Source organism: Lathyrus oleraceus, chromosome 5 (genome assembly GCF_024323335.1).
Source record: "Lathyrus oleraceus cultivar Zhongwan6 chromosome 5, CAAS_Psat_ZW6_1.0, whole genome shotgun sequence".
Classification (NCBI taxonomy): domain Eukaryota; kingdom Viridiplantae; phylum Streptophyta; class Magnoliopsida; order Fabales; family Fabaceae; genus Lathyrus; species Lathyrus oleraceus.
Window position 1 is genome coordinate 248,268,886 of NC_066583.1, and position 17,589 is coordinate 248,286,474.

At 42.0% G+C, this 17,589-nt stretch overlaps 2 protein-coding genes across 2 annotated transcripts in view; both read right to left on the bottom strand.

The window, feature by feature from the left end:
• The window catches only part of LOC127080012 (uncharacterized), a 30,751-nt gene extending 18,031 nt beyond the window's left edge, over window positions 1-12,720 (bottom strand). Inside the window, exons 1-2 of the mRNA XM_051020350.1 lie at window positions 12,575-12,720; window positions 4,776-5,063 (exon numbers count right to left, since the gene is read on the bottom strand). Of these exons, the coding sequence (XP_050876307.1) occupies window positions 4,776-5,063; window positions 12,575-12,720 (434 nt within the window). The remainder of the gene's footprint in view (window positions 1-4,775; window positions 5,064-12,574) is intronic.
• A 451-nt stretch (window positions 12,721-13,171) lies between these two features.
• On the bottom strand, window positions 13,172-13,882 carry LOC127080013 (uncharacterized). The gene is made up of 2 exons (XM_051020351.1): window positions 13,502-13,882; window positions 13,172-13,363 (listed from the first exon to the last, which is right to left on the bottom strand). Exons 1-2 carry the CDS (start codon window positions 13,880-13,882, stop codon window positions 13,172-13,174), a joined length of 573 nt encoding a protein of 190 aa, XP_050876308.1.
• Between the last annotated feature and the right edge of the window lie 3,707 nt (window positions 13,883-17,589).

Genomic DNA, 17,589 nt, shown 5'->3' on the forward strand with positions numbered 1-17,589 from the left:
ATGTCCTCATCAGGGAATTCAAACTTCATCGGTTGATAATCCTCAATGGGTTGCTGAGCGAGGTAATCAGACAATACACTCCCCTTGATTGCTTTCTGAGAGGTATACTGAATATCATATTCTGTCAAAATCATTTGCCACCTCGCAACCCGTCCGGTCAATGCTGGCTTCTCAAAAATGTACTTGATTGGATCCATCTTGGAAATGAATAAAGTGGTATGAACCAGCATATACTGCCTCAGTCGGCGAGCAGCCCAAACCAAAGCACAACAAGTTTTCTCGAGCAGTGAATATCTTATTTCACAGTCGGTAAACTTTTTGCTAAGGTAGTATATGGCATGCTCTTTTCGACCAGACTCGTCATGCTGCCCCAGTACACACCCCATAGACCCCTCGAGGACCGTCAAGTACAGGATTAACGGTCGTCCCTCCACATGAGGCATCAGAATCGGAGGCTCCTGCAAATACTCTTTTATTTTTTCAAATGCCGCTTGGCAATCATTATTCCACCTGACCGTTTGATCTTTCTTCAACAATTTAAATATCGGTTCGCACGTGGCTGTTAGATGAGATATGAACCGTGAAATGTAGTTCAATCTACCTAAGAAACCACGAACCTCCTTCTCCGTTCTCGGTTCAGGCATTTCTCTTATTGCTTTTACTTTAGCAGGATCAACCTCGATTCCTTTTTCACTTACAATGAACCCCAACAATTTACCGGACCGCACTCCGAAAGTGCACTTATTCGGATTCAACCTCAGTTTGAACTGTCTCAGCCGGTCAAACAGCTTGGCCAGATCTACCAGATGCCCCTCTTCCGTCTGGGACTTTGCTATCATGTCATCAACATAGCATTCGATTTCATGATGAATCATATCATGAAACAAAGTCACCATGGCTCTCTGATAAGTAGCACCGGCGTTCTTGAGACCAAATTGCATCACCTTATAATAGAAAGTGCCCCATGGTGTGATGAACGTTGTTTTCTCCATATCATCTGGCGACATTTTGATTTGATTATAGCCAGAAAAGCCATCCATGAAGGAAAACACCGAGAATTGAGCTTTATTATCTACCAACACATCAATATGAGGTAGCGGGAAATCATCCTTCGGGCTAGCTCTGTTCAAATCCCGGTAGTCCACACACATTCTCACCTTCCCATCTTTCTTCGGCACTGGCACAATGTTCGCGACCCAAGGCGGATAATTAGTAACAGCAAGGAAACCAGCATCAAACTGCTTCTGAACCTCCTCTTTAATTTTCATGGCCATCTCGGGTCGAGTTCTGCGCAACTTCTGCTTCACTGGAGGACAATCTGCTCTCAATGGTAGCTTGTGCACAACGATATCGGTATCCAACCCTGGAATATCTTGATAAGACCAGGCAAAGATGTCGACATACTCTTTCAACAAGGCTACCATTTTGCTCTTAACACTTTCCTCCAAAGCGACCCCGATTTTCACTTCCTTTCTGACCTCGTCGGTACCCAGATTCACTATCTCAACTTGCTCCTCGTGCGGCTGAATCACCTTCTCCTCTTGTTTCAACAACCTGGCTAATTCCTCCGGCAGTTCACAATCTTCTTCGCCTTCTTCTTCGGCATGATAGATCGGGTTGTCGAAGTCATATGAGGGTGTAACAGGATTGTTATCAATGAGATCCGGAGAATGATCGCATCTGCATGAATGTTGATTCATGCATTGCTTTAGAACCGGAGCGAGACAAATTGAAAAGGAAAATGAAAACATTGCCATTTTTATTTTTTATTTTTATTAAACTGCAAAAATAAATGAAAAACAGGGAACATCGCTTTTAACTGAAAAACATCCTTTCATTTATGATGCAAATTTTGCAAAATGAAACATGAGGTGGCCCTTACAATGAACCATTACGTTTCGGGCAAAACGTATGGCTTCCATGCAAATAAAATTGAAAACAGAAAATATTACTCTTCAAGTAGAGTGACAGTGATGATCTTTTCAGCCTTCCAGTTCTGGACTTCCATCCCTGGTGCGCACGGCTTTATCCATTGATCCATTTCGCAGTCACTGTCAACTTCTTCACTCATCATACAGATGTGATCTGGATCCAGCATTCCAGCACTGGTGAATGTGAATGACGGACGACGTCCTCTACCTGGTCCAGACGAGCCTCGGCCCGGCTGATAACCCACTCCAAATCTATCTTTCTTAGCGGAGATGTCCATCATTTTCCCCCAACCAGGAGCTTCTCCACTCTTCACCACCTCAACAGCCTGTTTATACGAAGAAATGGACGGCTTCTCCTCTTCTTTGGCAAAAAGAGCATTCTCCACCTTGACGGTTTCGAATGCTTGACTCGGTGTTTCCCATATCTCACCGTCCATTTCAACGTATTTGAACAATGACAAGTGGCTGACAAAGATATCCTCCTCCCCGCAGACTGTGACGACCTGCCCGTCCCATATGTACTTCAGCTTCTGGTGCAAAGTCGAAGTCACTCACCCAGCAACATTAATCCATGGGCGACCCAACAGGCAACTGTATGCCGGCTGAATATCCATGACATAAAATACTGACTTGAACACCTCGGGCCCAATCTTCACCGGGAGCTCCACCTCTCCAAACACCGCCCGCTTTAAACCATCGAAAGCCCTCACTATCAGGTCAGTGGGCGTCAAAATTAACCCTTCGCAGTCCAGCTTCGCCGAGGCTTTCTTTGGCAACACATTCAAAGAGGAGCCGGTATCAACCAACACATGTGAAAGCACGGACCCTTTACATTCTATAGCAATGTGTAAAGCCCGATTATGATTCCTCCCATCCACAGTCAGATCCAAATCGGTGAAACCCAGCCCATGACTGGCGTTGACATTTGACACCACCGTCTCCAATTGATTGATTGTTATCTCCTGAGGAACATAGGATCTCTTCAGAATCTTCAATAAAGCCTCTCTATGCCCCTCGGAGCTCAGCAACAACGACAAGATTGAGATCTTGGATGAAGTCTGCTGCAGATGGTCAACGAGTTTGTACTCTGACTTCTTGATGATTCTCAGGAATTCTTCAGCTTCATCATCAAGTTCTTTCTCCGACCCAATAGGCGCCGGTGTCACCACTGGAGTACCTTCATTCACCACTTGTTTTCCCCTCGCCCTGGCTAAAGCCTCAGCCTTTTCCTTCTTTTCTTTTTCTCCTTCCCCACTTCTCAAAGCGTCGGGGGCAAACAACCTTCCACTGCGAGTGAAACCACTGGGTCCGGCATTATCCACCTTTAAAACGGTGGTTTCACTTGCAGCTTGATCCTCCAATCTCTCCCCATTACAGTACACCTCCCCACCATAATGCCACGGCACGACATCATCTTTGTCATAAGGAATTGGTCCAGGTACCGTGATAGTAACTGGAGCCGTATCTGCCAGCGTTGACAAATCAACCGGGTGAAAATAGATAGTTATGGTCGAGACATCTTCCTTCCCCAGATCCACCTTCTCCAATCTGAGGCTTCCCTCGTCCATCAGCCTCTGGACAACCTCCCTCAACATTATACACCCATTGAAAGCAACAGTGCACGCAGCACAACAATCATTACAGCCCGGAAAAACCCCCTGCTTCAACAACCGCCTCTTGACCTCAGCCAATGGAGTCTTCAACTGATCTATACTCAACAACCCAATTTTGTCCTCCTCAGAAATTGCATTCACCCCCATTTGACCATGCGCAGGCATGGGATTAGCATTAACGTTTGGAGATGGAGCAAAGTTGATAGCTTTAGAATCCACCAAGTCCTGGACAACATGCTTAAAAGCTTTGCAATTTTCTATGTTGTGTTCAGGTGCACCCGAGTGAAATTCACATTTGGAGTTTTCATCAAAACTGGCTGGCCTCTGATCAGGTCTCAACGGTGCCAGCGTCCTCAACTGGACCAACCCCAAGTCTTTCAGCTTCTTCAACAAGAAGGAATAGGTCACAGGTGGTCTATCGAATTGACGATCATTCATTCGCCCTCGCACCTGATATCCAGCCCTCTGCGGCCTTTGTTGAAACGGCTGCCGTTGTTGTTGTGGTTGTTGCTGCTGTTGTTGTGCAGGCTGATTATCAGTAGGAATAGTTACTGCAGCAGTGTGCTGGTAGTAACGATCCCTACTCTGTTCTCTTTGGGTATATACAACGCTGGTATCACCCTCCTTTTTACGTTGGCCATTCCCAAAGGGCTTCTTCGATCCAGACGACGAAGCATTGCCCTGGATTTTCCCTAGCTTCAACCAACTTTCAATCCTCTCTCCGGCCACCACAATATCAGCGAAGTTAGTAACCGGGAAACCAACCATTCTTTTTGCAAATGTCCCTTGAAGGGTACCCATAAACAAGTTTGACATCTCTCTATCCACCAACGGAGGTTGGACCCTGGCAGCCAGCTCCCTCCATCTCTGCGCATACTCTTTAAACCCCTCATTAGGCTTTAGAGACATACCCTGCAGCTGGGTACGACTAGGAGCCATGTCAGCATTGAACTGGTATTGTTTAAAGAATGCATCTCCAAGATCCTGCCAGCTCTTAATGTCAGAATATTTCAGCTTGGTATACCATTCCAGGGATCCTCCAGACAGACTGTCCTGAAAGAAGTACATCCACAACTTCTGATCCATCGTATACGCAGAGATCTTGCGGACGAAAGCCTGAAGGTGAGTTTCCGGGCAAGAACTCCCATTGTATCTGTCAAATGCAGGCGCTTTGAACTTCTGTGGGATCACAATCCCCTCGACCAGCCCCATATTCGACATATTGACAAACCCCGGAGTAGCATGACTCTCTAAAGCTCTGATCTTCTCTGCCAGCAACTGAATTTCCTTATTTGGCGGTTGGACACCATACTGACCAAATGGTTCATTAAGCATAGAGAATTGATCCGCTTCCCTATCCTCCTCGCTATCCTCCTCAGCCCCAAAGAAAGGAGGAAACAGACTGTCTTTCAAATTATTGCCCACTAGACCTGGTCTACCGCTTGTGGCAGCACCGAAACCACCAGCATTGTTAGTCACCACACCAACAGTTGTCCTCTTCCCAAGATCTCCTCCATCCCTGGAACCACCAAGGCCATATTTAGAGACACCCTCCAAATTGACACCACTGTTGGCAGCTGAAGCCCGCTCGAGCTTCTCCACTTTATCAGCAAGCGCTTTCTGCCCTACGGCAAACCCTTGCATGATATTGATCAGTTCATTCATCTTCTCCTTCAGCTCGAGAAAATCTGTATTAGGTAGATCCATCAGCCTTGGCATGTTGCGTCTGGTAAAATATCTGTGCGGACGGGTTGTGTGCAAGGGAATGACTCTACGCGCACGAGCAATGATTCCTGAAACAACCAAGCACGTTAGAAACCGGCACCTGCAAAATAGAAGACAAGTTATTATGATTATGCATGAATGCAATGTCTATCCATATGAGGAACACTCTGTCTTTCGATCCTGGCTTCATCGAGACAGATAATAATCCGGCAACAATATTTCGACATTCACCATTTGATTTCATCATACAGATCAGAGATATATGATTTAGCAAAGATACCGCCCAACCACGTGTGTGTGATGTGAAAGCATACAGGAAAGAAAATAAAGCTTGAAGATTGATCACTGAATAAAAACAACCATTGCATATCAAAAGGGCACCATATGTGCGAGAGTCATACATCAAGCGGATACACATCACATACAATTCTCCAGAATCAAAAAGAAAATACAAGCAAGTGAATTCCGTCAACAGGCCTGACGGTAATCCACACAAATGAGAAAGGTCTACACTGATAAAGGTTCCACAGAAGGTTCTGCATCATCAACCATCTGGGTAAACTTCGCGGCAAACCTGAGCTCGGTGTTCTCCTGCAGCAATCTCCCTATCTCCTTCTGGCCAATCTTCATCTGTCTGAAGTAATGATCCCTCTCAGAAATGTAGTGATCTCTCTCAGCAATAATCTTTGCTTTCTCAGCTTCCCATTCTGTAGCAAGGATTTTGGCTCTGGCATCTCTCTGATCCCTCACAAGGATTTGTCTCCTCTTCTCATCTTCAATGACCTGCGAAGCTCTAGCTAGCTTCTCCTTGGTAAGGTCATGCTCCTTTGTAGACGCCTCTAATGCTTGGCTGATCTTACGGTAATAGGCAGTGTCTATCTCAAAGCGCTTCGCTTCCATGGCATGCCTCTTATCCTGATCTTCATCCTCCCTCTGATTTCCTGATTGGCTATCTGAATCCTAGCAACACTCATCTCCAATTCAGTCTTCTCTGCTTGCAGCTGATCTCTGGCCTTCTTCATCTCAAGGAACTCTTCCATGCTGACAGAAGAACGTGGCCCCTCAATCAAAGGACACCAAGGATCACCTCCAGGAAATGGTAGATATGTGAGCTCAATCCTCTTCCTAAGCCAATCATCAAATGGAGGAAAGGACCTGCTGTTAACCTTGCCAAAAGGAACCTTACCCTTTCTCTGAATGTCACGCCACTGGTCCAACACCTGCCTCAGCTTTGTCTGATTGCCCTCAATTGGGAAGTATAAGGACTCCTGAATCTCTCATCCAAGAGGAGGACCCTCCACAGCAAATCCCATCTGTCTCCTAAGAAGCACCGGGTTGTAATTAATGCAACCTTGAACTCCTATGAGAGGCACATTGGGAAGACTCCCACAACTGCATATGAAATCTCGTCCAGCCATACCGTTGTGAGTCCAGGCTATGTCATTGGCTCGCAAACCCATCAACCTGACTGACCACTTGACGGTAGGATCAAGAGCGACAAAGGCACCTCTGGAAGGCAAATACCCCATAAACCACTTGTATAGCAGCTGAGCACAACATCTGATCAGTCCCCCGAGCCGCTTCTCGTTCCGATTATGGACTGAGTAATACACATCTCCAACCAGGGTAGGAACAGGATTCCTCTGCATAAACAATCTGATGGCATTAACATCCACGATGTTCTTCTGATTAGAGAACATGATGATCCCATAGATGCTCACAGCAATCAAGGCACAGACAGTCCTCCAATTACCCACAACAGCATGCTCCTTGGCCTTAGCCTCCAAGAAACTCAGATGAAAACCAGGTAATTTTCCCTTCTCCTTCAAACCCCCCTTTGTCCCCTCTTGGCTCAAATAAAGAGCACGAGAAATCTCAGCAACATCAGGTTCCCCCTTAATGGCAAAGAAAGGAATCTGATCTCGGGTCTGAATACCCAGGATGCTGGCATAATCCTCTATCAAGGGTCCCAACAAGTAATCCGGGAAGACGAAGCATCTCAAGCCCGGGTCATAGAACTGGAGAAGAGTATGAATGGCGCTCCTATCACTGTCTGTGAGCCTGAAAACCAACTTCAGAATACTACCGTATGCCTCACGGAACAATCCCACATGGTCAGGGGTAATCAATGCTATCATATCTCTCAGCACACTGATCTCTGGGTCAAAGAAACTGTAGACGACGTCGTCCTTCAAACCGGTCCTCATGTCTGAAACGAAGAAGTCTCTCAACTAGGATCTCAATCAAAAAATGTCCCTGCATATGGATAAACATGTGTTAGATGCAGATAAATGCAAAATGTTAATGATGCTGATGTATGAATGCAATGCACTGTGCCATCCTCCAGGTCATCTGATCAACCACTGCACTGAATTACGGCCTCTGAACTGATCATAACCATCTGAGGTACTGAGTAACCACAAATCCAACTTAGGGTTCCGAAATAAACGGAACTGAAGGATACATCACCATCATCACCAGAGATCCTCTGAACAGATAACCACAAGACCCTCTGATCCAGCCCAGGGAATCCTGAAATAAACGGATCCCCACTGATAAATACCACGGACGGAATTCCGGCGTCTCAGAAATAAATATCCATAAATCCGACTTATAAATAGGACTCTGATCAATAACGGAACCATTAGTTACCATCAAAGTCACCATCAGAACATGCATCTGTAAGAATCAACCCTCCCCTCACAGGTGAATTCTAATCAGGTCATCTTAAGGCGGATAATAGTCTCGACAATCGGGCAAAGATACTCAATGGGTTTGCCCTTTCGGGTGTGCCGTTGTAGCTCTCTTAAGATCATCTAAACCAAAGATCCGGGAAAGATCGGTCACCGAAGTCAATAGTTCAAATGAAGTGACTCAACCAAAGTGGATACTCCACAAAGGAAGAGCTCCCTCAAAAGAACCTCGTCCGGTTTGTGGTATGTCACGACGCCAAGATCATGTTGACCTAACATGAGAGGCAACATGAGACCACGCTAATCCTAGGTGTATACTCGGGCCTGGGTTTTAGCCCCACTCAGAACACCCACCCCAAATCAGAGGAACCAACCTGTACAGAAGACAGCACAATGATGGTATGATGCATGCAAACATTTATGCAAATATATACACAACATAATAATCATAAATGCAACAAATAAAGCAGCACAAGCAACCTAACTAATCCCAAGGCACATGATCAGGCACAATGAACCTCTTGGTGATGATAAGACCATGATGATGGTGATGTACAATTGCAATCAAGATAATGATCAATCTCCTTGAGGAACCAAGAACCCTAATTGAAGCACAAACCCTCAGATGGCTAGTGATCAATTCATGAGACCCTCCAGCTTGAATCTTTTAACCTCTTTATCTTCTGAGCAAGACTTAGAAGGATGACTTGCTTATTGTTTCCACATGATATGCAAAGATGTAATGCCTAATGTCCTACAAAATGAAATGCAATATGCAAAGCTAGTCCCAAGAGAGGAGGGCAAGTTTTGAGGTGTTACACTCCCCAAGCTGAACCTGAAGATGACAAATCAACAAGGGACCCTCTATCAGAATTCAGAAGGATCATCCCAAAGATCTCATTATAGGAGATCCAAATAAAGGGGTCACTACTAGAGCAAGGGAAGTGATCTCACATGGCTGCTTTGTGTCAAAGATTGAACCTAGGAATGTCAAGGAAGCCTTGACTGATGGGTTTTGGATCAATGTCATGCAGAAGGAATTAGGTTAATTCAAGAGGAATGAAGTATGGGAAGTGGTCCCTAGACCTGAAGGAGTAAATGTCATAGAAACAAAGTGGGTATATAAGAATAAATTTGATGAACAAGGGGTTGTTACTAAAAACAAAGTAAGACTAGTAGCACAAGGATATACTAAAGTTGAAAGAGTAGACTTTGATGAAACATTTGCTCCTGTAGCTCGCCTTGAGTCCATTAGATTATTGCTTGGAGTGGCATGTATTCTGAAATTCAAACTGTTCCAAATGGATGTAAAAAGTGCCTTCTTGAGTGGCTACTTAAATGAGGAAGTATATGTTGAACAGCCTAAAGGATTCGCAGATCCAAATCTTCCAGAGCATGTATACAGATTGAAGAAAGCCCTCTATGGGTTGCAGAAAGCTCCCAGGGCTTGGTATGAGAGACTCACAGTGTTCCTCACTAATAATGGATATAGGAATGAAGGTATTGACAAAACTCTATTTGTGAAGAATGAAGGAGGGAAGCTCATGGTGGCACAAATATATGTAGATGACATTGTGTTTGGTGGGATGTCAGAGCAGATGGTGGAACATTTTGTTAGACAAATGCAGTCTGAGTTTGAGATGAGCCTTGTTGGAGAACTGACCTACTTTCTTGGGCTACAAGTCATGCAAATGGAAGACTCTATCTTTCTATCTCAAAGCAAGTATGCCAAGAACATTTTAAAGAAGTTTGGCATGGAGAATGCAAGCCATAAAAGGACACTTGCTCCTACACATGTGAAAATCTCCAAAGATGAAAATGGTGTCAGTGTAGATCAAAGTCTACACAGAAGCATGATAGGTAGTCTGCTATATCTCACAACAAGCAGACCTGACATTGCATTTGCTGTTGGTGTTTGTGCTAGATATCAAGCTGAACCGAAAGTCAGTCACATAAACCAAGTGAAGAGAATACTGAAATATGTCAATGGCACCAGTGACTATGGGATGTTATATACTCATGGATTTGGTTCTATGCTGACTGGTTACTATGATGCTGATTGGGCTGGAAGTGCTGATGATAGGAAGAGCACATCAGGAGGATGTTTCTTCTCGGGGAACAATCTGATATCATGGTTTAGCAAGAAACAAAACTGTGTATCTCTATCCACTGCTGAAGCTGAATACATAGAAGCAGGGAGTAGTTGTTCTCAACTGGTCTGGATGAAACTGTTTGAATATAATGTCACACAAGAAGTCATGACATTATATTGTGACGACCTGAGTGCTATAAATATTTCCAAAAATCCTATTCAGCACAGCAAGACAAAGCACATTGATATTCGTCATCACTTCATTAGAGAACTTGTGGAAGAGAAGATCATAGCACTGGAGCATGTTAATACTGAAAAGCAATTAGCTGACATATTCACAAAAGCTTTGGATGCCAATCAATTTGATTGTTTAAGAGGGAAATTGGGGATTTATATTAATGAGAATCTATAGCAATCAAAGGAGTTTGTGGTTAATATCCCAGAGGATATTTCTTACAAAAAAAGCAAGGTGGTTGTAAGAAGAAGATGTTATTTCCTCAGACTGAGTAGTGTAGTTTCTCCTGGTATGAAGACTGTATGTGATGTATGTTGTGATGAAGACTGTTTTGGGTTGGTTGTTTTGGGTGCTGATATGAAGACTGGTTCCCCTGCTGTTTTTGGATGCTGAATAATTTGTTTTTTTTTTCTGTTGAAATGTATGTAATTTGTGGCAGTCCTTACTGATGCCTTTATGTAATATTTTGGGCTCTTAATGAGTTCCATGGATTTTTCATTATCTCAGCTATCACAGTTGTGTATGATGATGGTTTGTATCTCCTAACAATTATGTTTTAACATTTTTAATGTTATAACATCTGATCTGACATTCTCTGCTAGGCTAATTGACATTTATTTTGTCTAATTAGTCAACTTTGACTAAAAAGGGGGAGAAGTGTTGATGTGGAAGCAGTTAAAGATGTGGAGCTGTGTGGAGATGTATGTGCTGGTGTAGCTGAACAGATGAACAACTATTATTGAAGGAGAGGTGTTTGATGTAAGACAGAATGTTGTTCTGTTTACAGATGTCAAAGGGGATGTCTGATGTGGTGCACAAGTGATGTTGAAGCAGATGTCATAATGATATTCTGACTATTACAGGTGTTGTGGTTATAGGTGCTATTATTATTAAAGGAGATGTATGTGGTGCACAAATTTAGGGGGAGAAGAAGTACCCTTGTGCATTTGTGTGTCTTACTAGTTGCATCTATAACTAGTAATTCTGTTTGTGTTGCCCAGATTTAGGGGGAGAAGAAGTACCCTTGTGCATGTGTGTATTACTAGTAGCTATAACTAGTAATTGTGTTTGCTTCTGCTGCTGCTTAAACTGTTGTTTAACTGCTATTAGTTTCTCTTGTGAACAAAATGGGCAGATATATACAGATATGTGTTTTAGCCAAAATTTGCCAAAGGGGGAGTTTGTTGGTTCTAAGTGTTGGCAGTAATTTTGGTAAAACAAAGAGTGTTCACAAGATGTTGTATGTGATGTCTTAACTTAAGATATCTATGTACCTGCTGGAGTTTAAATGGAAAACATAACTATGCAGGATTGTTTTAGGATGTCATACAAAATGTCATGGCATCTGATATGTTTGTACCTGTTGGAAATTATAAATGGAATTATGCAATTATGCAGGATTGTTCCAGGATGTCAGACCCGATGTCATAACATCCTGTACACAGAACATTCAGGGAGAATGTTATGTGTTATGTGATTGCACATTTAATGGCAATCTATGTATGATTGAAGATCTGATTTGCAGGCGCATTCAATCATTGATTACAACCTGATTTACTTATTTTCCAAGGATATCTAACCAGCTGTTATGAGAAGATTTAATTGGAAAATAGTTTAGGGTTTTCAAGATGTCCAAGCCCAGCTGAAAGCTTCTATAAAAAGGGACTTGGAAAACCCGATTTTACACACAACCAATACTGAGCGAAATATTGAGAGAATATAAGGGTTTGTGTCTTGTTTAGTTGTGAGACTTGTAAGCCATTCAAGTAATCCATAGATGATTGAGTTGGTCTGATTTGTAGGTTATAATTTGTCACTCAAAGCTTTTAAGCAAGAGTGTGTGTCTACTTGATCAAAGCTGTTAAGCAAGATCAAGTGTGTGTCTACTTGATCAAAGTTGTTAAGCAAGATCAAGTGTGTGTCTACTTGATTGAAACTGTGAAGTAAAATCAAGTGTGTGTTATTGAAAAGTGTTTTCTTTTCACAAGGAATTGTTGTTTAAAATCACAGGTGTGATTGAAGGGAAGTGAATGGGTTCTCATATCTAAGAGTGCTTAGGTAGAAATTGCACGGGTAGAGATTAGGTGAGAAAGACTGTAACTTGTTGAAGTGTACGGAGAGTCTTTGAACTAATTCTATTTTAGTGGATTTCCTTCCTGGCTTGGTAGCCCCCAGATGTAGGTGAGTTGGACCGAACTGGGTAAACAATTGCTTGTGTCTATTACATTACTATTCTTTATCTTTATCATGTTTGCATTATTTAGATATTAGTGTTGTGATATTACCTTCGACATCTCATATCTGATACTAGAATTTCACGTGTTGTCACCGAGTTCACATTATTATGCTCTCTAGGATTTGTCACGGTTGCACTAGGTAAAGTACCTTGTGCTTGAGAACTCGAAGCTAGTTGCTGAGCGATTTGCCCCATTTGGACTTCAAGATTCTTTATAGATGTCGTGGTGTTTTTCTGATTGTTCTAGGTTTCTTCTTGAAATTGAACATTATGGGTAGCCATTCTTTCAATTTCAATTTCCCAATCAGCTTTCTTAGGGGCTTGTTGCTGTTGTTGTTGTTGATATTGAGTTTGGTACTGATCATGTTGAGGAGCGGTTCCTTTTTGGTCTTTCCATGAGAAGTTGGGATGATTTTTCCAACCCGGATTGTACGTGTTGGAATAAGGATTATTCTGCTTCAAAAATTTGATTTCCTCCACTTGTTGAGGAGTTGCAAAATAATAACAAGTTTGGTGTAGACCACTACAAATTTCACAGCAGACATTAGGGACCGGTTGGACCCTTGCCACCGGTTGGGTGCCTATATTCATCGCCTTCAGCTTCTTATCAACTTCAGCAACTATAGTATCTTCAATACAAATTTTATTAGTTTCCAGCTTTAAATCTATAACCCCTTCTGGGTTTTCTTTGACACCTATCATACAACTCCATGTGCTCATTAGCAGCAATAACTTCAATGATCTTCTTGATGCCGGTGGCTGTTGAAAAATTTGTGGAACCACCGGCTGCGGTATCAATCAGTTGTTTGGTCTTTATTTTAAGATCGTTCACAAACATCTGTATTTGTTCAGTTGCATCCATATTATGGGTGGGGCAGGCTACCAGGACTCTCTTGAATCTCTTATAGGCGTCTCCCAAAGTTTCCCTGTCCTTCTGCTTAAAATTCAGAATTTCATACCTCTTCCGCAGAAATACCGATGCTGGAAAATACTCATTCATGAATGCCTTTTCCATTTCTTCCCAAGTTGTGATGCTACCGGCAGGTAAAGAATAAAACCATTCTTCAGCTTCTTCCGCTAAGGCAAACGGGAACATTCTCAACTTCTTGGCTTCTTCAGTGTGACCATCAATTTTCAGAGTGTTGCTCATGGGCAGAAACCTCTGCAAATGCTTGTTTCCATCTTCATTCACTTTTCCAGTAAAATGCTTCCTGTCAAACTGATTAATGGTACTCGGGTGCAGTAGGAAATTAGCCACGTTCACTGGTTGGTTGACAATAGTTAATCTGTCGGTTTGTGCATTGGCACCTCCGTAGTCTCCCAACAGTCTTTCTACTGGCGATGGAACCTCAGCCATAGTTTCGATCTCTCTATCTGAACCTGAATCTGAGCTTGAATGGATGGAAAGTTGTTCTTCGTATGATTCCAATCTGGCTAATCGATCTTGTCTGAGTCTTGAAAGGAAAATTAGCTGAGGCCTTACCTCGCATACAAATATCAGACACAGATTAGTTGATATAATAGAAATAAAATATTCAAAATACAGAAAATAAATTTTAGTTGCAGAGCAACAAAATTTCAATTGAGATAATTTTAAACTTATATTTGGCAATCCCCGGCAACGACGCCAAATACTTGACCGAAAAAATGGCAAGTGTACTATTTTTGCCGATGTAGTAATAAGAGGGATGTTTCCCAAAGATCGATCTTGAGGATTGCACAACAATATAAAGGTAAACAGTCACTCAATTGAACAAAAGTAATAGTTATGGTTTTGGAGAATTCACTGTAAGGAAAAATATAACAAATAAATATTTTCACAAGTTAATATGATATGCCAAGGAAGGTGTATAAAAATCTCCTGTAATGACCCTTGAGTGTATATCTCCTTAATACTGAACATTGTTTCAATTACCGGATCTTAAAATTATTTCCCCCTTAGACCTCAGAGGGAAACCTTTGATATTCAATAAAACCTCTAAGTTCTTAGGTGATTATGATGAAACCAAGCATTTTAATTTAACAAGAATAATCTGGTAACCATAGGGTATCCCTAGTCCTAGGTGATCTCTACTATGGTTTCACTGTATGAAAACCTTAACCATTGCAGTCCTGCTAATCGTTAACCATACATCAATCTTAATTTTTTCCATAAAGAAAGCATTACGCGAATCATACAGTGAAATTGAAATCAAATAACATATATTAAGGAAAATCAAACATCAGAGTGATTACATGATCAATTCAGGGACACCCCCTGGCATTGTGGGGGATAGCCTATCATATTATTCAAATCAGATACAAGATAAAATTGAGACATTACCAAAATTTCGGAATTTCATTGATCTTCAATTGCGTCCGCTCTTGAAGGATCTCCGTTCTTCTTCGCTTTCCACTGCTTCAATCTTGATCGTCTCTAATTTTCTATCGTGTAAAAAGTCTCTTTCTCCATATTCAAATCTCCTGTAAATAGTTCCTGATGAACATTTTTCTCGCATAAAAGTCCAAAATGCCCTCTGGGATAAGTTGTACCAAAAACAACACTAAACTGGAAAATCAAGTGCCCAAGCCAACACTGGCTGTGTCAAGCAACACGCCAGGCCGTGTTGGCTTCTGAGGCACAAGGCCTTGACACGCCTGCTTAGGGAGGCTGACAAAGGCCGTGTCATCTCCCTGTTTTCCTCTTCCATGCCCCTTCTCCTGACACGGCCCGTGTTGGCCAACACGGGTGGCCGTGTCAGGGCTACTATAGGTCCAATTTTCATCTCCCGACGGGCCCGGAACGTCTGCTTTGCTTGTCTATCCAACTGGTACACTTGTTTACACCTGAAACCAAAATGTTGGTTCTATGTATTGACATCAATTTTAGTAAAGCTTAGTGTTATCACAAGATGTCACGCCTGTTGTCTTGACATGTGATATCAGCTTCCTGCAGGTTGTTTAAATATAGTTGTGCAAGATTAATTCAAGATGTCAGACCCGATGTTAAGACATGTGCATATAGAACATTCTGTCTGAATGTTATGTGTTTTATTGTTGCGCTTTTCATGCAAGTCTTTGTATGCTTATGTGGAGATTGCATGCGTTATTCAAGGAGTAATTCTATTTAAAGCCAAAATATTATATTTCCCAAAGAGGAATGATTTGTTACTAATTCATAGGGAATACGCGTTAAATAGGATTAGGGTTACATGTTGCCCAGGCCCATTCAGAAAGCTTCTATTTAAAGACCATGTACACCCTGTTTGGAACAAAAGAAGAAAATCCAAACATTGAAGTGTGTGAGTATTAGGGTTTTAGCCTAATGTACGTTTGTGATTTGTGAGCCATTCATTCATCTTGTTGATGTGTGAATTGGATTGAGTTTTGGGTTGTAATCTGTCCACTCTAAGCTTTGAAGTACGAGTGTATTTGTTTACTTTATTGAAGCTTTTAAGCAAGATCAAGTATGTTTCCTTGAAGTGTGTCTTCTTTATTTGTAGTATTTGCTCTAATATCACTGTTGTGATTGAGGGGGAGTGAGTAGGGTCTCATATCTAAGAGTTCTTAGATAGAAGTCACACGGGTAGAGATTAGGTGAAAAGACTGTAACTTGAAGTTGTTTACTGAGAGTCTTTGAACTAATTCTGTTTAGTGTATTTCTTTCGAGGCTTGGTAGCCCCCAGACGTATGTGTGTTTGCACCAAATTGGGTTAACAATTGCTTGTGTCGCTTTTTCAATTGTTTCTCTGTTTTTATCCTGTTTATATGTCACTCGTTTTTCAGATATTAGTGTCGTGACATTACCTTTGACATCTCATATCTGATACCAGAATTTCAATTGGTATCAGAGCAGGCATCCTGCTCTGGTTCTGGGTGAGATCTTGGGACGTTACTTTCTGGTACTATGGATAGAGACGGAGGATCTGTACACAGACCACCAATTCTTGATGGATCTAACTATGACTACTAGAAACCTCAGATGGTAGCCTTTTTGAAATCGTTGGATAATAAGGCTTGGAAGGCTGTTCTAATAGGCTGGGAACATCCCTTCACTACGAAGGATGGAGAAGTTACAACTGATAAGAAGCCTGAGGAAGAATGGACCAAGGAGGATGATGAACTAGCTCTTGGAAACTCTGAAGCATTGAATGCTATATTAAATGGGGTTGATAAGAACATCTTCAGACTAGTGAACAATTGTGAGGTGGCTAAAGATGCTTGGAATATTCTCAAAACCACTCATGAAGGTACCTCTAGAGTGAAGATGTCTAGATTGCAGCTGCTTACTACTAAGTTTGAGAATTTGAGGATGAAAGAAGATGAAAGTATTCATGACTTCCATATGAATATCCTTGAAATTGCTAATGCCTCAGGAGCCCTGGGTAAGAAGATGTCAGATGAAAAGCTTGTGTGGAAAATTCTCAGATCACTTCCCAAGAGATTTCCCATGAAAGTGACAGCCATAGAAGAATCTCAAGATATCTGCAAGATGAGAGTGAATGAGTTAATTGGATCCCTCCAAACATTCGAGTTGGGAATGAGTGATGGATCTGAAAAGGAAGTCAAAAGCATAGCCTTTGTGTCAAACACTGAAGATAAAAAGGAAGAAAGTATTCAAGATACTGATGAAGATATGGCAAATGATTTAGCATTACTTGGAAGACAATTCAACAAAATCCTAAAAAGGATGGATGTAAGGTCAAAGTCTAATGTCAAGAACAGCTCATTTGACATCAGTAGGCCCAATGATGCTGGAAGAAGAACAAAATCTGAGGAAAAATCCAAACAGGGCAAAGGAATTCAGTGCCATGAATGTGAAGGGTATGGTCACATTAGAGCTGAATGTGAGACCTATCGCAAGAAACAAAAGAAGAGTCTTGCTGCTACTTGGTCGGATGATAATTCTGAAAGTGAAACAGAAGGAGAATCTGCCAATCTTATGACTGCCTTCATTGGGAGATGGGTTCCTGATGAAGACTCCAGTGATGATGAATTAACCTTTGATGAATTAGCTACTTCTTACAGGAAGTTGTGTTTCAGAAGTGAAGAAGTGTGTCAACAAGTGGAGAATCAGAAGAAACT